The 24,089-nt window shown below is 42.6% G+C and overlaps 1 protein-coding gene across 1 annotated transcript; it reads left to right on the top strand.

Annotated features, from left to right (window-relative positions):
- The first annotated feature begins 693 nt into the window (after window positions 1–693).
- LOC110491954 (complement C1q-like protein 4) lies at window positions 694–23,616 on the top strand. The gene is made up of 3 exons (XM_021565847.3): window positions 694–1,215; window positions 2,716–3,381; window positions 21,271–23,616. Exons 2-3 carry the CDS (start codon window positions 2,830–2,832, stop codon window positions 21,448–21,450), a joined length of 732 nt encoding a protein of 243 aa, XP_021421522.1. The 5' UTR covers window positions 694–1,215; window positions 2,716–2,829; the 3' UTR covers window positions 21,451–23,616.
- The last annotated feature ends 473 nt before the right edge of the window (window positions 23,617–24,089 follow it).

The raw sequence follows: 24,089 nt of genomic DNA on the forward strand, positions 1-24,089 counted from the left end.
TTGGAACACGGTAGTGAGTGTTGCAACCAAGGACAGACGATTTTTATGCGCTACGCACTTCAGCACTCAGCACGCTACGCGCTTCAGCATTCAGCACAAGCTCACTCGTTCTGTGAGCTTGTGTGGCCTACCACTTCACGGCTGAGCCATTGTTGCTCCTACACATTTCCAATTCACAATAACAGCACTTACAGTTGACCGGGGCAACTCTAGCAGGACAGAAATTTGACGAACTGACTTGTAAAGGTGGCCTCCTATGACGGTGCCACGTGGAAAGTCACTGAGCTCTTCAGTACCTGCCATTCAGTACGTGCCATTCTACTGCCAATGTTTGTCTATGGAGATTGCATGGCTGTGTGCTCGATTTTATACACCTGTCAGCAAGGGAGTGTGGCTGAAATGGCCAAATCCACTCATTTGAAGGGGTGTCCACATACACTATATGTACAAAAGTATCTCAAACTTTGAAGTTAGTATCTTGACATTTTTAGATAGTATCTCGACATTTTTATATAGTATCGACATAAAAAAGAATAATTGGAGGCGGGTATGGGCTTCCATATAAAATACATTTCATTATGTTCCCCTATATTGGGCCAAGGGCTATATATTGTAATAAAATGCTTGCAATCAAAAACACAAGGATAGCGAGAGAGAGGGAGGGGGGGGGGGGGGAGAGAGAGAGAAAGAGATAGAGGGAGAGAGAGCGAGAGATCTTACAGGTGTTGCCTACACAGGGATGGAGTGGGAGATTTTTTGACGCGGTTTGTTGGAGATGGAACAAAATCAGTTCCTCAAAGTAACTCGGTTTTTATAAACAAAAGGATGCTCCGTGTTCAACACTCAACAGTAACTTGGACAAGCTACCGAGGTCGACAAAAAAACACATTTCTAGCAACTTCGGGTTGGTTATTTCCCTCATTTATTGAGATCTATGTTGGACTTCATAAGTAACCGCACTGTACTGATCTCAGTCGAAACGGAGAATTACCGTAGAAGTGGTGGTGAGGAGTGATTTTTTAAATTCCTTCTCTTCACTTCCCGGGCTTCTCCTGCTTAAAAGTGCGCGCGCCCTCGGCTATTTATTTGACGCGCGAAGTTGTTCGCGGAGTCTCATCGCACCTGGGAGGATTCGTACCTGGATACACTCCATTCAAAGACGCCCGGTGGAGATATCTTCTTGACTCCAGTGTCATTACAGTAGGAAGACAGAGAGTGAGTAACAATAAGGCGCAGTGCATGCTTTTAGATTTGATGTGTCCGTTCCCCAGATTTGTCATGGAGAGAGTGAGACATGTTCTGAACAGTGATACAAACGAATATAAATACTGTAGGCTACCTATAAACTACTAATAATTCGATTAAGTATATAACAAATAAAATTACTTGATCATTGGAAGTGAATTAAATTCCTTTAAAAAAAGGTTGTTAATTAAATATGTAGGGATCGCTTGGGATGAACATAAAACTACATTTTGTCAGATTTTGTAAAAGTTTGACCTTGTAAGACCTCATAAACGATTTCAATAATTGGCTTATTTGTGCATGTATCTGAAAAGAGGACCAGAAATTTAACACTGTCCTCCATGTAGAAAATACCAGTTGTTTTAAATGAGAGTGGTCAGTGTCAAACCTCAAGGAGCGTTTGATTTGTAGCTTGGATAATTATATTAATTGGATGGGATAATCTAAAATAATAGAAATATAGAAATATAAACACTATATGAATGTATTTTGTTTCCTTCATCTTTCCACAGACTTTGTGCGTCCCAGAATAGAGGAATGAATATACCTTGGATCACAAAATAAAGATTTTATTGGTTTCTCTCCCCGGCAACCTCCAATTAGACCAGGACACCCTATAATACCACTACCATCCTTTAAACACAGAGGACTAAAATTATTCTGACAGGAAGGGAACTCTGAACCCATCGACTTTATTTTTTCCTTCTCTTCCCATCTTTTCCCTCACAGCCATGACACATTTAGTGCAGACACCTCTATTAGGTGAGATGCAGTCCTTCGTAGGGGGACATTAAGTAAAGCAGATGTGCTCTATTTAATTAACAAGAGACTGTGAATGACTCTTTATTAAACAAACAAAAAAACAATTGCCAACTACAGTACATAATTAGCTGAATTTGGCACCTGATGTCGAATCAGTGATAAGTTCTGGATAAGTTCTGATGTCACAAGTTTAACTATTGTACCCTCTCTTGGGCTGGGTTTGGTTGATGTTTGATGCACAGAAAAGAGAAGGAATTTATTCAAAGCAGAGACTAGAAGAACTCTGGAAGACAAGAACTGGGGAAAAAAACGGGTGAAAGAGGCTTAATGAAATAAATTATGTTTTCTATAAGCTGTCCAACACAATCCAAGCCAGATCTTTGTCCAGATCAACTACAACACAGTGTTGTCTGAACACTGATTTTAAACTAGTTCAATCCAGCTCCTTCACCACCCCTTTCCCTTCGTCGTCCCCCTGTCCCCTGTTGTTCCTCTCTTCCCTTCGTCATTGATCTCTCCGTCCGCCATCTTCCTTTTTCTCGCCCACATTCTACTCAGGGTGTCTCAACGGACCCTCTCTATTGGCTGCCTGTAGTCCTAGTCTGAGAGCACCATATTCATACAGCAGCCAAACCTCTCCATGCACTCCTTCTAGTCTTTCATTCACCCATCCCCCCTTACACTCTTTCATATTCTGTCTCTCTATAGTCCACCCTGGCACCCGGCAGCATTCCGTCTAAAGGGAAGGAGGACTTTCTGACCCTGGCTGCCTCTCGGCTCAGCCGCTGGAAGTGTGTCATCGGAGCCGCCGTGGGCGTGACCATGGTCCTACTCCTCCTGATCGCCATCCCTCTATTGGTCCACACCGCCAAAGGTGGAGGAGCTAACCCAGGAAGTGGCGGAGGGGGGACCCATTATGAGATGCTGGGGAGCTGCAGAATGGTCTGTGATCCATATAGTACTGCCCAACCAGGCCAGGAGCTGACAGCCGTGTCCCCCCAACCGGACTACCCTGGGCGGAAGAAAACGGGGTACCGCGGGGTCCCTGGGATCTCTGGTCCTCCGGGCGACCCAGGGCCCCCTGGGGAACCAGGCAAGCCAGGCCCACAGGGGCCTCCCGGCCCTGGACCTAATGGTTACGTCCCCTCCTTCTACAGCCCTAAGATTGCCTTCTATGCAGGGCTAAGGAAACAGCATGAGGGCATCATGGTGTTGAAGTTTGATGATGTGGTGACCAATGTAGGGAACTACTATGAGCCTAGTACTGGGAAGTTCACCTGTCCTCTACCAGGTATTTACTACTTCACCTACCATGTTCTGATGAGGGGTGGAGACGGGACCAGCATGTGGGCCGACCTGAAGAAGAACGGACAGGTAGGAGAGATGGAGAGTGTGCGTGTGCGTGTGTTTGTCCGAGCAACACATCTCCACTGACCATTACCTCAGAGTCACTAATTGACTCACTTTCACCTTTGCTATACTAGATGGGTCACTTTCAATTCACATCACATTCCCATGTACCTACGGGCCGCAGCAACACGGCAGCAAAATATAGCTAAGAAAATATTTTCCCTCATTAAAGAGAAGTCGTGCTTTAAAAACCCCATTTACACTTTCAAATCACAGTTACTAATATTTGTATTCCCATAAGCCGTAGCCAAATGACAAGTGGCAGTATGCTGCCGTCGGTCTTCGCCAAAGGAAAGTAAAATTAGTCGATATAATACACCAGGATTGTGTCCCAAATGGCACCCTATCCTCTATATAGTGCACTATATAGGGCCCATAGGAATAGGGTGCCATTTGGTATTATACTCCAGGACTTAAATATCTCCTAAATGTAAGCGCTAAGGAGCAATGGAGAAATGTCTGTCCTTCAGGGTGTGTACCAAATGGCGCCCTATTCCCTACATAGTGCATTACTTTTGACCAGAGCCCTTTGGGCCTTGCCCCGATCAAAAGTAGTGCACTATAAAGGGAATAGGGTGCCATTTGGGACACAGGCTGTCACAACTCGGACGAGTCAGCTTCCACGTCAGATAGATAAATAAATAATGAAAGTGAAACTGACAGGCCACTCATCCACTCATCCCTCGTTCCCTGTTCTCTCGTTCCCCTGGTACTAATTAAAGATAGAGGGCCTGATGGTGGGAAGAGGAACAAAAAATTGGAGAGGAAAATAAGAGGTGTGGGATAAATCACAGGGATTTAATTTGAGGACTTTAACACTGCTATGTTTTCATCTGAATAAATCAGACAGTCACCACGTTCTTTATTTTAGCAGTGTGCCATTCAGTCCTTTAAATGTGTCCAAAGCCTGAGTGAATGTATTTGGCTACCAGTTAGCGATATCAGATATATTGTCATTCTAGTCATCTCATCACCCTGTTAAATCATTCATAACTCCTAGATTAGATCCCCTGAAACACCACCCCCACCCCCCACTTCTGCCTCCGCTCTACCCCCGTATGCCCCTCTACCACCCTCTACACCCTCCTCTCTCTACCCCCTATCCTGCACTCCTACCCGCCTCTCCCTCCTCTCGTCATTGTCCATTGATTGTCCATAAATTATAGTTTCACTCAATTCAATTATTTAACGTCATAGAGACCCACGTCCATCTCACAACCATCAGGAGGCCCCATTTATTTTAACAGTTTATATAGAGATCAGATCTCATATTAGAAATCGGTTTAAAGGGACAGTTTACCACTTTTTACCCTCTTATTCATTGTCTCCAGCACAATATCAGTGTTCATGAAATATAAGAAGATGATTTTTTGAGTTACCTCTACTGCAGCCTAGTCAATTCCCCAAAAAGTTTTTCGGGATATGTATTTAGCTTACTTAATCTCGGAAACCCAGAACTAAAATCTTGCCTAGTTGCGTCTGATGCTCAAGTCCTGTGGGGAGATGTGTTATAAAAGTTACCAGAAAGAACCCTTCTCTCTCTCCGCAAGTTGCGGGCAAGTCTATGGGCCAAATGTCCCCTCCTCTTCTGAGATTGGAAAGATGCAAGTACCTGCGAAATCATGATTTGTCCAAATGGTCAGTGACGAAAAACCAGCGCACTAAGACAATGTTCCCTGTTAGTCGTTGCGTCCCAGTCTGTTGACAAATGCAATGATACCAGTTGTGGTACGTGCATCTGTCCACGCGAGAGATTAGATGTATGTAGATAGAAGTGTGGTGTAAATGAATCACTACTGTTTTGCTGCATGGTCTGATTCTTGTAAGAGTTCAAATTCGAGTTGATGATCATTGATTAGTAATGCCTGACCTGTGTCTATATATTCCTCTCTGTCACGTAAACTGATTGAGATGGTGGCTGCCTGACCAAGAATAAAGTCATGTCCTGTTGAATTCCGTATGCTGTCTCTTGTCCAAGTTGTATCGTTCATTTACCTGATGTTAACTCTTCGTACCCTCCAAACGGTGCATTACATTCTGAACACCTGAGGCAGAAGAGCTCTATGCCTGAGGCTATATCCCTATCAGTGATGGTACAGTATCTACAAAATGGCCGCTGTGTCCAACATGCTGTATTCCTCCTGACTTCAGAGTCAAAGGACCTCTTCTTCCGTTGCCGCAGGTGCAGCAGTATTGCAACTTTGTGAGAAAGTTGTGTGTCCCCCAAATGGCAGCCTATTATCTCTATAATGCACTTTTGACTGTAGCCTATAGTCCTCAAGTAGTGTCCTATAGGGCTCAAGTAGTGTCCTATAGGGAATGAGGTGACATGTGGGACACGCCCCACAGTGTCTGTCCATAGCTGTGGCGTTAAAGGGTTATAAACACAAAATATCAAAGTCGTGGAAATGACTTCTTCATAGCCACAAGGGCATTGAGTTTGTCTGACTGATAATTAAATGAATCAAGTAAAAATATAAACTTGGAAGAAAATGCCATCAAGCTTCTCTCATTGGTGGTGCTACATTAGAACTACTTCTTAGTCACCATTTACATAGTTACATTCTGTTTCCAGACATCGATCAATGCCTCAGTTATTTTCCGTGCTCTGGTCAGCGTCCGTATGGTAGTTGTTTCTAAATGAGACGCAGGTCACGGAGTCCACACAGGACATGAAGCATGTCTATAGCCAGCCAGCCAGCTAGAGGTGCAGCTAAGCCCTGTGTGTCTGTCCAGTGTCCACTCTAAGGCAGATTGATTAAGTAAGTGTGCGTGTGTGTGTGTGTGTGTGTGTGTGTGTGTGTGTGTGTGTGTGTGTGTGTGTGTGTGTGTGTGTGTGTGTGTGTGTGTGTGTGTGTGTGTGTGTGTGTGGTGCTATGGCCGTAACCTTATTAGATCTTAGACATGTTATAGAAAGCGACTGTATGTGGCTGTTAGTAGTGGTTCTATACAGTACGTATGTGGTGGTTAAAGTTTAAAAACCCATCAGATTAATTAATTGATTCATCCACTCCTCTGGAGTGGTAATATCTTGTGTTACCATAACATAACCATTTTGACCAAGGTAATGATATAGACAAAAGTAATATAGGCTACATATATTTGCTCTTAGCAATGTGTTTTCTCGTAGATGATTTAAATAACAACGATTGATTGTCTTCTGTAAAGGTCAGCTTGTCATTCTGCTAGACGTCCGTAGTGACAAGCCAATATTACATTAGCATCTCATGTTGCTGATGACAGTGATGCTGTGTTGCTGTGACTTCCCATTGACACCCAGCATATGTCATCCTCCTCATTATTTTGGGCAAACTGTGAAGGGGTGCTTTTTTCCCTCAGGCATATAGTCGGAGGGAGGCTCAAGTTAAAAACGCTGGCATGTGGCCACTTTTGATTTCCCCAATTATTCAAAGAAGGAGCAGTATAAGTATAAGTATAAGTCTATTATTTTGTAAGATGTTTTAACATCATTTCTTATGCATGTATTAAGCATAATATTTGGGTGCAGGGGCTTTTATGGTAGAAATATTGCTCCAATATGTGAAAGGATTATTTACGTAGGTCTGCTATTTTTGCTGGTAATGGTGAAATGACAGAGAGACAAACAGTCGTGAGGGAGGCATGGTAGGATTATGAAGGAGATTCATGTGGAGGTGGGGGTTGTGTGGGAGCAAGAAAGAGAGAGTCAGGGCAGAGAGAGAGAGGGACAGAGAGAGAGAGAGAGAGAGAGAGCAACAGGGGGATGGAGATGGCCAGGAGAGGGGGAGTGAGATCCTCCATGTGAGGCCGCCACACTGAGCTGATCTTGGGGCTGCGAGGAGAAAGGGGGCCCCTGGGGCCAGCCTAGAGCCTGGGGCTGTCTCTCTTTCTGTGTCTGGCTGGGCCTGGCCCTTTCAACACAGAGTCTCTGGTAAACGGTCCTGGAAAGGAGGGAGCGAGGCAGCTGCACTGTCATTTCATATACAACCTGGGATGTGTGAACGTGTGTGTTGAAAGAGTCAGACAAGGGTAGATGAAAGGAGAAACACAAAACAGAAGGACCAGAGGGATGAGAGGAGGGGGGTGGTGGTGAAGGAGGGCTGGGTGTGGCTAGGGTAACAAACTGATCAAGCACAGCTATTCTGTGAGACCAGCAGGGAGATGTGAGGGTATACAAAGCCTTGTTTTTATCTGTAGTGCCTTGGTCCAGTGGTAATAAAACTGACAGGATTCATTGGCTGTGATATACTGACCTATTAGAGCGAAGCCAATAGAAAAGTAGCTCTTTAGAGAGGGGACTCTCTCTCTCTCTCTCTGCTGCACATGGCAAGACAAGACAGGCAGGCAGAGAGCGAGAGCGGGGTGAGGAGAAAGCAGTAGAAATAGAAGATTTATTGAAAAGGTTTTAGCTGCCCCAAGAGGACTCTTGGTTGGGTTTTACAGGGAAACGAGCTACTTTAGCATTGCATTGTTTTCTAGAGTTTTGTTGGCATTTTACATGAATGAGGGTGAGTGCTAACAACATCTAATGGGCTACCTTCTTATAAATACAGTTGACTATGTCAGTGGCATTACTGTGATATGCAAAAGATCTCATTTACAATATATTATACTTTGGGCTAAATTGTACATTTTGATACCATATGTCAAGGTTTCTCTTCTTCTCACAGTCCTATACAATAACAGTCTAGACTACAAGGTCTGAATATGTAATTCAAATGAAAACAAAGTTTATTGGCTGCGTGCACAGATTTGCAGATAAATGTGCATTTGGAAAGTATTCAGACTCTTTCCCTTTTTCCACATTTTGTTATGTTACAGCCTTATTCTAAAACGGATGAAATGAATTGTTTTCCTCATCAACCTACACATTACCCCATAATTACGAAGCGAAAACAAGTTGAGACATTTTTCCAAATGTACAAAAAATTCAAAACAGAAATACCTCATTTGCATAAGTTTTCAGACCGTTTGCTATAGGACTCGAAATTGAGCTCAGGTGCATCCTGTTTCCATTGATCCTCCTTGAGATGTTTATTTAAAAAAACATTTTTAGGAGGTAGGTCAGCTTTAATATTGCAGATAGATTGTAGCTTCCATCAATGTAATTGTCTGCATCATTTCCAATCCCCCACACATATTTTTGTAAATATATACAGTTTAATTCAAAAGTTTGGACACACCTAATCATTTAAGGGTTTTCCTTTCTTTTCACGATTCTCTAGATTGTAGAATAATAGTGAAGGCATCAAAACTATGAAATAACACATCATGTAGTAACCAAAAAAGTGTTAAACAAGATTAGATTCTTCAAAGTAGCCACCCTTTGCCTTGATGACAGCTTTGCACACTACTGGCATTCTCTCAACCAGCTTCATGAGGGAGTCATCTGGAATACTTTTCCAACAGTCTTGAAGGAGTTCCCACATATCCTAAGCACTTGTTGGCTGCTTTTCCTTTACTCTGCGGTCAAAGTCATCCCAAACCACCTCAATTGGGTTGAGGTCGGTTGATTGTGGAGACCAGGTCATCTGATGCAGCACTCCATCACTCTCCTTCTTGGTGAAATAGCCCTTGCCTAGCCTGCAGGTGTGTTGGGTCATTGTCCTGTTGAAAAACCAATGATAGTCCAACTAGACGCAAACCAGGTGGGATGGCGTATCGCTGCTGAATGCTGTGGTAGCCATGCTGGTTAAGTGAATTCTAAATAAATCACTGACAGTGTCATCAGCAAAGCACCTCCACACCATCACACCTCCTCCTCCATGCTTCACGGTGGGAACCACACATCCGTTCACCTACTCTGCGTCTCACAAAGACACAGTGGTTGGAACAAAAAATCTGAAATTTGGATTCATCAGACCAAAGGACAGATTTCCACCGGTCAAATATCCATTGCTCGTGTTTCTTGGCCCCAAGTCTCATCTGAACAGTTGATGTTGAGATGTGTCTGTTACTTGAACTCTGTGAAGCATTTATTTGGGCTGCAATCTGAGGTGCAGTTAACTTTAATGAACTTATCTTCTGCAGCAGAGGCAACTCTGGGTCTTCCTTTCCTGTAGCGGTCCTCATGAGAGCCAGTTTCATCATAGCTCTTTATGATTTTTGTGACTGCATTTGATGAAACCTTCAAAGTTCTTGAAATTTTCCGGGTTGCCTGACCTTCATGTCTTAAAATAATGATGGATTGTCATTTCTCTTTGCTTATTTGAGCTGTTCTTGTCATAATATGGACGCATTAAAAAGGAAAGAAATTATACCAAATTAACTTTCAACAAAGCACACCTGTTAATTTAAATGCATTCCAGGTGACTACCTCACGAAGCTGGTTGAGAGAATGCCAAGTGTGTGCAAAGCTGTCATCAAGGCAAAGGGTGGCTACTTTAAATAATCTAAAATAGAAAATATATTTTGATTTGTTTAACACTTTTTTTTGGTTACGACATGATTCCATATGTGTTATTTCATAGTTTTTATGTCTTCACTATTATTCTACAATGTAGAAATTATTAAAAATAAAGCCCTTGAATGAGTAGGTGTGTCCAAACTTTTGACTGGAACTGTACATACAGTGAATTCTGAAAATATTCAGACCCCTTGACATTTTCCACATTTTGCTACGTTACAGCCTTATTCTAAAATTGATAAATTGCTTTTTTCCCTCAACAATCCACACAACAAACCCCATAACGACAAAGCAAAAACAGGTGTTCCTAATTGTTTGCAAATGTATAAAAAAAATGTAATAATGAAATATCACATTTACATAAGTATTCAGATCCTTTACTCATTACTTTGTTGAAGCACCTTTGGCAGCGATTACAGCCTCGAGTCATCGAGGTTATGATGCTACAAGCTTGGCACACCGGTATTTGGGGATTTTCTCCCATTCTTCTCGGCAGAATCTCTCAAGCTCTGTAAGGTTGGATGGGGAGCGTCGCTACACAGCTATTTTCAGGTCTCTCCAGAGATGTTCGATAATGTTCAAGTACTGGCTCTTGCTGGGCCACTCAAGGACATTCAGAGACTTGTTCCGAAGCCACTCCTACGTTGTCTGGCTCTGTGCTTAGGGTCGTTGTCCTGTTGGAAAGTGAACCTTCGCCCCCAGTCTGAGGTCCTGAGCGCTCTGGAGCAGGTTTTCATCAAGGATCTCTCTGTACTTTGCTCCGTTCATTTTTCCCTCGATACTTACTAGTCTCCCAGTCCTTGCTGCTGAAAAACATCCACACAGCATGATGTTGCCACCACCGTGCTTAACCGTATGGGTACGGGTCAGGTTTCCTCCAGACGTGACGCTTGGAATTCAGGCCAAAGAGTTCATTCTTGGTTTCATCAGACCAGAGACTCTTTTCCCAAAATCCAAGCGAGTTTTCACGTGCCTTTTACCTAGTTTCTCCGTCTGGCCACTCTACCATAAAGGCCTGATTGGTGGAGTGCTGCAGAGATGGTTTCCTTCTGGAAGGTTCTCCCATCTCCACAGTGAAGCTCTGTCAGAGTGACCATTAGGTTCTTGGTCACCTCCCTGACTGGGCGGCCAGCTCTATGAAGAGTCTTAGTGGTTCCAAACTTCTTCCATTCAAGAATGATGCAGGGCACTGTGTTCTTGGGGACCTTCAATGCTGCCAAAATGTTTTGGTACCCTTCCCCAGATCTGTGCCTCGACGCAATCCTGTCTCGGAGCTCTACGGACAATTACTTTGACCTCATAGCTTGGTTTTTGCTCTGGCATGCATTGTCAACTGTGTGACCTTATGTAGACAGGTGTGTGCTTTTCCAAATCACGCGCAATCAATTTAATTTGTGGACAACAGAAAGTAAAAAGCCGCCCCCTGCTGCTCATGCTCCCAGATGATATTTATTTAGGACAAAGTTTCGACCCTTAGGTCTTCATCAGGCATCAAAAACAGGAGGTAAAGAAAATGTAGAACATAGTTTCCCAATATTAACATTCAATGAATCAAAATATATGATCATACACAGGGAATGTGATCAATATTTACAGTAATACACATAGGATATTAAATTAGGATAAAAAAACAAACACAATTTAGACATTGAAACTATAGTCAAACTCCTCGTTATGGCCAAGAGGAGACAGTGTGTTCAGCCTGTGGATCCAGAAAGAATCCCTTTGATGAAGTTTTCTCTCAATGTCCCCTCCCCTGCGTAACATCTTGACTATTTCTATTCCAAAGTATCTCAGAGAACTAATTGGGTGTCCAGCTTGTACAAAATGAACAGCAACCGGATGTTTTGTCTCACCTGTATGTTGCTGCGGTGCTCACTGATCTGTGTCTTAAGGCTTCTATGGGTTTTCCCTATGTAAGACAGACCACAAGGACATTTCAACATGTAAATAACATTGGTGGTAATCAGGCCCTTGATCTTAAATCGTTCTCCTGTGTGGGGGTGGGTAAGCTGCATTGAGAACACTGGCCACATTTGTAATTACCTTCCGGAACCTTCTCTGGTGGGTAATCAGATTCAACCACAATATCTCTCACGTTTGGAGGTCTTTTAAAAACCATACGTTGGGGATATTTAAAAATGTGTTTCGTATCAATAATGTACCAGTGCTTCCTGATAATGTCCTCCAATGCCTTACCCAATGGTGAGAATTGGGTAATGCATGATGGTACATGCTCTGCTTTTTCTTTGACTTTTGGTTGAAGGCTTTCAAAACGATCATTGGCATGTTTTACCCAATTGTCTTTGTACCCCCTTTGCTTAAACCTTTGTGTGAAGTCCATGGTCTGTTTCTAATAAGCAGCATCAGAGCTGCATTTTCTTCTGATATGACTGAATTGACTTATTGGGAGACTTTTAATAAGTGGACGTGGATGAAAGATGTCACCTCTAAGGACGGTATTTCCTAGTGGTTAGAGCGTTGGGCCAGTAACCGAAAGGTTGCTGGATGGAATCACCGAGCAGACAAGGTAAAAATCGGTCGTTCTGCACCTGAGCAAAGCAGTTAACCCACTGTTCCCCGGGCGCCCGAAGACGTGGATGTCGATTAAGGCAGCCCCCCCCCGCACCTCTCTGATTCAGAGGGGTTGGGTTAAATGCGGAAGACACATTTCAGTTGAAGACATTCAGTTGTACAACTGACTAGGTATCCCCCTTTCCCCTATAGAGATCTGTATAGAGGGTGGTTTTGTCCTTAATAACCATCACATCAAGAAGACTGATTTGTGATAGGTCATAGTTAATGGTGACGTGAAGGTGTTCATTCATAGAGTGTAGATAAGCATGGAATTCCAAAAGTTCTTCCTGGGTGACAGTATAGATCACGAAAATGTCATCCAAACATCTCCAAATTAGGATAATATTGAAGAGAAATGGGTTGAGGTCTGGATTCAACATCACCTGTTTTTCAAACATTCCTAGATATAGGTTAGCATAATGAGGAGCCATAGTGCTCCCTGTCACTGTCCCTTTGGTTTGGAGGAAAAAGTCTCCTCTGAAGATAAAATAGTTGGAGGTTAGTACTAGTTCAGCCAAGTCCACAATGCAATTGGTGCTGGGTAGAGCATTAGGGGTAGAACTTGAGGGCCTCTTGACCGCCCTGATGGGGGATGTTAGTACATAGACTGGTAACATCAAAAGTACACAGAATATGATTTTCAGGTATATGGTCCACTGAGTAAAAAAAATTAAGTATAAAATCAATAGAGTCTCTAGTATACTTGGGGAGGGAGATTGTCCAGGGTTTCACAAAATGGTCTACAAAGGTAGAGATATTCTCTGTCAGAGATACATTACTACTCACAATGGGCCTGCCTGGTATAGGTGGTGTCATGCGCTTGTGAATTTTGGGTAGAGCGTATATGACAGATGTGATTGGGCAGTCAACTTTCATAAACTCATATTCTGTCTTTGTAATTTCCCCTTCATTCCACATGTTTGACAATTTATAATGGATCAGAGACTTGAATTGATTAATAGGGTCCTTTGGGAGTCTTTTGTAAAATTCATCATCACTAAGTTGTCTCAGAATTTCCTTTTCATAGTCTACTGCATTTACCATCACTATTGCACCTCCTTTGTCTGCAGGTTTTCTAATGATTTTTCAGTTCCATAAGAGTTCCATAATATATTATTTCTCTGCTTTGGACATATTGTGGAATACCTTGTATTATTTACTCTTAGTCGGGAGATGATGTACATCTTTCTCAACTAGGCGGCAATATGTTTCAAGAGAGGGATTTCTTTCGGGTGGTAAAAATGTGATTTTCCTCTTACAATATGTATTTTCCCTCATGTCCTAAGGGCGAGATTCAGGTTCATTGTCATTCAGGTTATCAATGGGAAAAAACTTTAGCACTGTTTCCTGTCTGGCTGCTAATATATTCAATAGATTAACATTGGCAGGTGCATAGGGAGCAACCCCATTACCAAAAAAACTCAGTCAATCTCAAACTCATAGCTAAGGCTCTGAATACTTATGTAAATGAAGAATTTCAAGTGTGCAAAAATGTCATTATGGGTTATTTTGTGTTTTTATTTGATTTAATCCATTTTAGAATAAGACTGTAATGTAACAACATGTGGAAAAAGTCAAGGGGTCTGAATACTTTCCAAATGCACTGTATATACAGATTATATATATAATGATGTGTATAGACAGTGTGGACTGTGTATAAATAGAAAAGGTGTGTACAGCAGTAGTTATATAGGATGAGCCATGACTAGAATACAGTATATACATTGAGTATACAAAACATTAAGAACATTTTCCTCATATTGAGTTGCACCCCCTTTTGCCCTCAGAACAGCCTTAAAGCTTACAGACCCTTCTTTAACCTGTCTCCTCCCCTTCCTCTACACTGATTAAAGTAAATTTCACAAGTGATATCAATAAGGGATCATAGCTTTCACCTGGATTCACCTCATCAGTCTATGTCATGGAAAGAACAGGTGTTGCTAATGTTTTGTGTACTTAGCTTAAATTTAAAGTGGGTAAAACAATATGTAAACATTATTAAACTGACCCGTGGTTCAAAGATGCTATTTACATAGGGCAGCAGTGTCTACGGTTCAGGGCAGGGTACTGGGCTGGGTAGAGGCCGGCTAGTGGTGACTGTTTAACAGTCTGATGGCCTGGAGATAGAAGCTGTTTATCAGTCTCTCGCTCTCAGCTTTGATGCACCTTTACTGTCTCTGCCTTTTAGATGGTAGCCGGGTGAACAGGCCTTTACTCTCTCCGCCTTTTAGATGGTAGCCGGGTGAACAGGCCTTTACTGTGTACATACCTGATTACTAATTACTCTGGCGTGAAGGATCAAAAGATCTCTATCTTGAGAGATGTATATGACATAATCATGAACTCTTTTATTGGTTGCCTTGAAGTCTCAAATACAGGTTACATCACTTCTTCAAAGAGTCAGGCACCGTACATAGGCAGAGCCAGAGCCTCCTTCGTTATAGTACTCTGAAGGCTAATTATGTTATATTTCAGCAGCTCTACCATATCCATGTTTGTGCCCCAAATGGCATCCTATTCCCCATTTAGTGCACTTCTTTTGACCAGAGTCCACTAGGGCTCTGGTCAAACGTAATGCACTATGTAGGGAATAAGATGCCATTTGGGAAGCAATCCATGTCACTTGGTGTTAATACAGGTGCTGGTCATTACAGAATGGGCCAGGGGCCTGACATTTTAACACGGCCGTATGAAATCACTTGACCTTTCAGGTGATCTATTAAAAGATTACGGGATTAAAGATTAATAAGAGCCAGGGATAGCTTCAATCAGAGGGAATGAAGACAGTATGTCCATATTGCACATTGTATTGAGGTCCCTACCACTTTTCCCATTATTTCCAAATAATGTACAGATTGTCCGCGTGGGACTACAAATGAATAGATTAACGATAGCACCACCACAAAGTTAATGCGAGGTTAGGGGAGATGTTGTGTTTAAGAAGTATAGCAGGACATATTACTATTGCAAACGTGGTAGAACGTTAAATACCAAATGTCTATTACTTTTGATGGCAAGGGCAGGGGAAAAACTGCTGTCACTATGTCACCGCCATAACCTCTAGCTCCAACCACATATAATGTCCCCTAACAGCAATGAAGGAAAACTACCACGAACACAGGCACATACAGGTGGAGTTAACATGGGAAATATCCCCTGGAGGAATCACGTCAGCATGATTCATTAATTAGTGTACTGATTTCACGTAACTCGTAACAGGCATCGACATTGTCTAGGGGGGACAGAATGGGTTTAGACCAGGGCTCTCCAACACTGTCCCTGGGCAGCTACCCTCCTGTAGGTTTTCGCTCCAACCCCAGTTGTAACTAACCTGATTCAGTTTATCGACCAGCTAATTATTAGAATCAGGTGCGCTAGACTAAGGTTGGATCAAAAACCTACAGGATGGTAGCTCTCCAGGAACAGGGTTGGAGAGCCCTGGTATAAACCCATTCTCTTTCTCTCTCTCTAATGCTTTGTTCACTTGTCTGGCTATCATGACATGTTGCATGTCTTGTCTATACATCTGTCTTGTGGTGTGATCTCAGTCTGGCCCTCACACCACCCATCTCCCTATTGCCTCGTCCCTCAGCCCACACACGTCTATACTCCTCCCCTCTCATTCCCTGATTTCTTTCTCTCTCTCTCTCTCTCTCTCTCTCTCTCTCTCTGTCAACCAATGTGTCTTCTTTTGCCATCCTTTTACTGTCATGTTTTTTCTAAGTGGTGCGTCTCTGTCATGTTCTTTTTCTTTCGTCCTCCATTCCCCTGGCTCACTGTAGGACTATCCTTCCTTTATTCTATCCCTCTGACTGCCCACTGAGCATAGATGGTGCAACAACAACAGAAAGCATACAAACAAGCCGGCATGATCTGCCGGTAGCCTAGCGGTTAAGAGTGTTCGGCCAGTAACTGAAAGGTTGCTGGTTTGAATCCCCAAGCTGACTAGGTGAAAAATATGTCCATCGTGCCCTTGAGCAAGGCACGTAACTCTAATTGCTCCTGTAAGTTGCTCAGGATGAGAGCATCTGGTAAATTTCTGTTGAGTAGGACTTATACAGAACGTGGGGCCAGTGTTCTCTTGTAAGTGTCTGCCCTGAGATTGGAAGGTTTGGGCTTCAAACCCCGGTTGAGTCATAATAAAGACTCTAAAAAGGGGACCCGATGCCTCTCTTTTTGGCACTCAGCATTAAGGAGATGGATTGGGGGTAAGGACCTAGGGGCCATTCTGGCTCAGACCAGGCTTACTTACTAATGATTAGCCAGGTATGTACACTCTTAGAAAAAAGGGTTGCAAAAGGGTTCTTCAGCTGTCCCCATAGAGAACCATTTTGTGTTCCATGTAGAACCTTCTGTAGAAAGTGTTCTACATGGAACCCTAAAGGGTTCTACCTGCAACCAAAAAGGGTTCTTCAAAGGGTTCTCCTATGGGGACAGCCGAAGACCCCTTTAAGGTTCTAGATAGCACCTTTTTTCCTAAGCTTAGCATATAGATATCATAATGCCGCTTGTTGTTGAGAAGGACATAAGGGCTCATATGTGCTTATAAAGCATTATTATACCTTTCAGCCTTAAGTCAAGTGTTACCAATGACACAGTACAGTAGGTGGGATTGAGAGTCATGTTAGTTGAGCTGCAGATCATATTCTGAGCCTGTCGCGTGGTGCGGTGTCTTGGAGATGTGCGTCGGTTGTCTGGAGAGCTGACAGAGATCGAGTGGCCTGTGCTCAGAGCCGTGGCTGTCTGGACATGGAGCCTGATAGAGCCAAGGACAGTTAGGCTACTGATGCCAGACAGACATATGACTACAGAGTTGAGATATAAATCTTATATACTCACTCCTCTCTTTTTTAAAAAGACTGTGAATATAAGATAATATGTACTTTATTGTCCATTAATTCCCCCCCCACGCACACACTATTTTTGGTCATCAAAGAGCTGCTGTAGCTGTGTATGGGGTGCTCAGGCATGTGTAATGAAGCAGAAGGCTGACTGGCTAGTGTAGAATAGATGAGGAAGAGGTTAACATGGGACAACGGGTCTTCTATGGGTTTGGAAGTCATCCAGTCAGGCGGTCAGATCCAGAAACAGCAACAGTATCTTCCACCATCAGCTATTGACCTGGGTACGGTTTCTCAATAACGATGGAACTTAGGCTTACGAGTGTTTTGACGATGCATCTTTCCTACAATGGCTGAAGATGTAACATACGTTTCCCAAAACACCATGCAGAGGGAACGTTTGCAAGTCCTTGAGGAATGTGTTGATACTGATAGGAACGAAAGAAACGCAATGCTGCCCTCGGATCAGCTTTCTCCATTCAAATCTTACCTTAACGTTAGAATTGTTCCACAACACTGACGACAGATCAGCTCCTAGAAAGATATTCTAACCTATGGCTGCAAATATTGAGGAGACTTATTCTAACCATAGACATTAAAACCAGTAGATAGTGATAGCGCTGACGTCATCCACGGATTCCTATTGTCGTGACGTGACTTTTCATTAATGTGAAGACTGTTATATCAAATCAATTCTCTAGGTGTTATTATTATTACGTGATTACGTGATGTAAACATTAATTAACCAAGAAGTCGGGGCACCAGAGGAAAATGTTGTTTAAAGAGTTAATATCTTCAGATATTTTCATATCTTATCGATTACAGTCACTTATTAATGTATCATTACCTCATCAGTCATTCTGAACGTCGACATTTCTTGTAGTCTGCACAAACCCTACTTTATTGATGAATCAGCGATACACAAATTGGCTCAATGATTTATTTACGAACTAATTAAACAATTACAGAATACACAAATACACACTGACATTATAGAGTAGATAGTCTCTAGAAGACTACCAAAACAGGACAGTTTGGTTATAACACGGTGGGGAATTCAGAGAGAGGAGGGGGGGAAGGAAGGGAGACAAAGGAGTTACTCTATCGGACTTTGGGAAGCTACGCTCACGAAAATACCAGATTTTTAATCTAATATCTAATCTAAATTAATCTAATCTAATCTCATTCGGAAAAGAGAATGCAATTTTTGTATTTACGATTGAGCAGTCCTTGATCGTCCAAATCCTTTAGTCACGGCTCTGGTTCGGCCACCAGAGATCACCATGTCCTTAGGTAGAGCTTCTGGTCGTGGTGGTGGTAAGAATGGTACTTCGACGTACCCTGTACAGTAGTTCTTAAAGTTGATCTCATTAGAATGCTTCAGAGGTTGTCTGTGTTCTCGTCCTAGGCTACGTATGTGTTTCCATCTGCAGATTGATAACGTGACGTCTAGAATTTGCTTCTTCTGTAGTGATCGATGGTTTCAGAGTTTAGACAACATTCGGCTTACATGTCAGTCTGCTTGGTCTATAGAGTGGTAACCATTTCAACGTAGGGACCAGCGTCCTCACGTTCTCTGGTCTTGTCCTTTGGTAGAGTTGTAGTTTTACGCCTTAGTCTGCATGGCCTATGGAGTGGTAGATTTCTGAACCATGTGTAACGTATTCAGCTGGTGCTGCACGTAACTGGTCTTTATTTAAATTCTTCAGCGCGTCCTTTTCAACACTTTGGGGAAAAGGGCATTCCATTACGTTTTGCATAATCTCTGTGCTCACATGGGAGTGGTTACTGACTTGATAAACTTTACATGAAAAACCATTTTCTCATTTAGAAGACTAAAATCACATTTCTATTTTCTCAAAAATATTCTGATACTTAATCATTCATTTTATACAACATTCAGATGCAAACCTCATAATTGAGAAGTGTAGACAAACAGATACAGTTACAGTATGTGGTTCTACCGTCTTTCATGATGTTACAACATCAAAACGAATTCGACATGAGGGTTCTTTTGGTCTCCACTGACCATTTCCACATTCTCAAAAATTGAGATGTTGCTTGATTCTGAAATTTAGGAGAGGTAGGAGTTTTGGCGGGAGAAGGTACTTTGTTCTACTAAGGTCTCTCCCTCCATACTGCTTGGCAAGGGAAGGTATTTACGAGCATCATAAAACTGGCCAACAAGAGAGGGGAAGGGGGGGGGGGGTCTTAGGACTGACAAGTCATTACACTATGGAAAACTCCCGATGGTGCATGAAACCAGAAGTATTTGAATTTGAAGGGCGCCATATTTCTGAATGGGGCTGAATGGCACCAAAAGATTGCTAAGGATCATGGTGAAAGTGGCCGTAAGTAGCAAAGGATCATGGTCAATGTAGTAATTTTCTTCCTGCCTGAGAGAGTAAATTTATGAGCACACCACACCCCCTTAGGTGCACTTGCAAAGAGCGTGCATGAGGGCGAGAGCCTCCACGTAGCCTGTCGGCCCATGATTGGTCTGTGTCTGTGTCAGCGCGTGGTCCTGTGTGACGACAATGTAGTAGTCAGAATGGAAAGGGGGATACCTAGTCAGTTGTACAACTGAATGCCTTCTACTCAAATGTGTCTTCTGCATTTAACCCATTTAACCCAACCCCTCTGAATCAGAGAGGTGTGGGGGGGGCTGCCTTAATCGACATTCACGTCTTTGGCGCCCGGGGAACAGTGGGTTAACTGCCTTGCTCAGGTGCAGAACGACAGATTTTGATCTTGTCAACTCAGGGATTCGATCCAGCAACCTTTCGGTTACTGGCCCAACGCTCTGGATGACTATTTAATTAAATATCTCAATTTGTAGCAAACTTTAAAATCATTTACTGTGCGGATTGACCTTGAACATAATAAACACATTTTAGAACCCAAAACGGCCTTCCAAAATGTTTTAGTTTGGCTGTTCTGGCGAGGTTGCTACACAGTAGGCGAGAGCTCGTGACTTCACGCTCCAGACCAGACACTGGGGGCCTGATTCTAATCCTTACCCTATAATAATGTACTGAATAAAGATTTGGCACATCATTGTGCACATGTTAGGCCATACATCATGACATATAATTAGCCTACGGACAGTAACCTACAAGGAGCAAAATAGAACACATTTGATTGAACATTAAATGTATTTCAATATGATTGAAATAGGCCTATAGCCCACTGTATTTATATTTGAATGCAGTCATCTCGGTTTTAATTTGAAGCATTTCAAAGTCCCTGGTTTGTATCAATTGAAAGACATTGGCAGCTTTGAATTTGTAGTCAACTTTGTTCTGAAGTTGATCAGTGGTGACAGAGATGTGATTCTATGTTTAGCGGAGATCTTCTGTGTATAAAGTGAAGTGGAAAGGGCAGAAAAAGCATCACAACGACGCCCTTAGCTGTTCTACGAGTGGCCTGAGGAAGGCGTTAGATTACGAGTGTTTTCACATGCCACGTTATTGACAATGGTGATGGGAAACAGCTAGGCGATGTTACGATGCACCTACTACCAAGGTTCTAACAATTTACTTAGCCTTAAGATGCTTTCGGGTGAACCGAGCTTTATGATGCTAGCTTAGTGCTAATAGCAGAGCTCAATATGCATGGTATTGACTGGCTGTCAGCGTCTCAAATGGCAACCTATTCCCTTTATAGTGCACGGCGTTTGATCAAGGCAAGTATGACTGTGGTCAAAATGTGTGCAGGGAATAGGGTGCCATTTGGAGCTCATCTGCTGTGTCAGGCCCAGCCTGAGCGTCAGACAGATTCTCATTTGCATGCTGTTAAGGAGCTCAGTCTGTATTGACCCGCAGGCAGTGGATCATTACTTGTTTGTTAAAACATTTAATTGGGTTTACTCATGTGGACACGTAGGCACACATGCATGAATTAAGTTACTGTTACAATTGCCTATTTTAAAGCTAGAACCTCGATGGTTTTAACTGTATTTCAAGCCATGCCATTTGCTCTGTCTGTTCTGTCCTTCCCCTAACTGTCCCTCTGTCTTCCCCTCTGTGTGTGCACGCGTGTGTGTGACAGGTGAAGGCCAGCGCCATAGCCCAGGATGCGGACCAGAACTACGACTACGCATCCAACAGTGTGATCCTGCATCTGGACGTGGGGGACGAAGTGTGTGTACAGCTGGACGGGGGGAAGGTCCATGGAGGAAACACCAACAAATACAGCACCTTCTCTGGGTTCCTCATTTACCCCGACTGACCCTGATCAACCGTCCCCCCCCCCCCCCCCCCCCCCCCCCCCCACACACACACACTGAAAGGATGAAAGGACATAGACTGAGTGTGTGGTTTTTGAAATTAAGGAGTGTTTCATGGGTGTGTTGAGTGTTATTAAGCCAATCATAACCAAGTATGTTTATTGACCCCTTGTGTGTGTGAACATATGAATATTACAACATGTACAGAATAGGTACACAAGGTTGCATTGAAAGATATACAGCATATGCCATATGTACCGTCTACTAACATAGTGAGTTGGACATACAGTTTAACCAAGATAAGCAGTCCTACCCATGCATTCAGCATCTTGAGTGGGACCAAGGTCGGGAGTGTTTTGAATCAATACCAGGTTAGCACACTGAGCTAGAGCCAAGGAATTAGCTCCGGGAGCCATCACAGTTTTCCAAAGTTCTCAACTTCGCTACATTTAACCCCCCTCTAATCCAGTGGGCAGTTCAGTTTAAGACCACTCGGATAGTTGCCAATCACATCCCCTAGCTAGCTGTTTAAAAAAAATAATAGCCCTTGCTGTTTCAAAATAAAAGTCCCCTGCCGTTTCAAAATAAAAGATCAAAGTACAGTGTGATCCCTGTTGTTCATAATCTAGGACGGAACTGCTTTACTGTTATAGTATTATTTTTAATTATCAATTGTTTAGTGATTTAAGTTATAAAAATACCAAACAAGGAAGGACACAAGAACTGATAACAAAATAAAATGAAGACAGCATTCATAGCAAACCCATCTGTTTAAGCACAGATGGTTGACCTTCTATAACCATCACACCATGAGGCTAGGGGAGGACGGAAGGAGAGGAGTAGAATACAAACACACGCACAACATACACACACATACAGTACACACTGAAATGGCAACAAACACAAAAGACTGGACTGAGTGGGTGAGCATGTGGTTTTACAATGACGTGTTTTATCGGTGTGTGATGAGAGAGTTGTGTGTTGAAGCAATCATCATGACCAAGTGAATTTCTTAACCCATCCTGTCTGTTTACATTTCAGAGTGTGCACAAGTAAAGATATCAGAAAATGTACAGGGCCCGACTTCCCAAAATCATCTTAAGTATAAATTCATTGTTAAAATCTTAGTGTGAGCATCGTAAAAATCTTCAAGCTGTTTTCCAAAACCGTCGTTATTAACGTTACACGTGAAAACGCTTGTAATCAATGGCATGCCTCAGACCGCCCATAGAAAGCCAAGTGCGGCGTTAGATGCTTTTTGGCCTCCAGCGTAACTTTATACACAGAAGATCTCCGCTAAACATAGAATCACATGGTTTAGCCGCAGATAACGTAAAAACACTACACATAAAGTTGCAATTGTCTTTGCAATTGATACAAACAAGCGAGGTATAAAAAATATGATTCAAATTAAAACCAGATGACTCCGTTAAAATATTGATACAGTAGGCTAATAGGCCTATGTCAATTGAGTTATATTTTGCTACTGTAGGGTACTGTCTGTAATTTGTCTCAATATAGTTAATGATGTGTAGCCTAACGTGCTCAATGATGTGCCCAAATCTTGATTTAGTGCATTATTATAGGGTAAGCATTAGAATAAGACGCCTCGATATTTGCAGCCGTAGTTGATCATATCTGTCTAGGAGCTGATCCGTCGTCAGAATTGTGGAATAATTCAAACGTTAAGGTAAGACTTAAATGGAGAAAGCTGATCCGAAACCAGCGTGGGGTTTTTAGGTATGTGACATCTCTAAAACACTCGTAAACCCAAATCCCATCGCTATCGGGAAAATTGGGCGCAGTATAGGTGCACTAACACTTGGTACATTGAATTATACAGCATATTCCATGTCTCTCTTCTACTTACATTGTGAACTGTACATATAGTATAACCAAGATCATTAGTTCTACCCATTACACATTCGGAGTGAGAGGAACTGGTTATTAAAACCGGATTGTGAGTGTGTGATGAAAGATCGTGTTATCCCACTGAGCTAAAGCCCGAGGCGTTAGCTTTGGGAACTAACATGAGTTTTTAGTATTATGTAAAACCATCTGATGTGTATAAACACTACTCTACTCTCTGTACCATTGGGATGAAAGGCTGACAAGCTGTTGCTTCCAAGTTGTACACGGAATTGCTATTAAAATATCTATAACGACAACACTGCTGTTCACTTCACTATTCTTACATGTCTGGTTTGGATACCCGGGGATGACATTCACCAGCAACTGTACATGGACTGGGGACTGTGTTGGAGCCAACTATGTTAACAGGATAAATAAACAGCACATATATGCACAAACACACACACACTAATTTGACATTCATTTGGAGTGACTGCTTGGTGCTTGAACTGTCTGTGTGGAATTGGAAATGTGACCTGTGAGCAGTATGGCTGTGTGTGGTTGTGCGCGAGAGAGAGAGGATTGGGATCGAACTCCCAACGGGTGGCCACTGCCTCAGACCAACCTTTCTCTAAATGGATTTCCAATATGTCTAGTTAAGACACAGCCTTACAATGAAACATTAATATATATTGACCAGTGCTGTAGAAGATACACCCTGCTCTAAAAAATCCATCCAATATGTAACTTTTTTTAAATGGCAAGGATATCTATCTTGACAGAACTAAAC

The sequence above is a fragment of the Oncorhynchus mykiss genome, chromosome 16, assembly GCF_057628025.1.
Source record: "Oncorhynchus mykiss isolate SJ-2025 chromosome 16, ASM5762802v1, whole genome shotgun sequence".
In the NCBI taxonomy this organism is placed as follows: domain Eukaryota; kingdom Metazoa; phylum Chordata; class Actinopteri; order Salmoniformes; family Salmonidae; genus Oncorhynchus; species Oncorhynchus mykiss.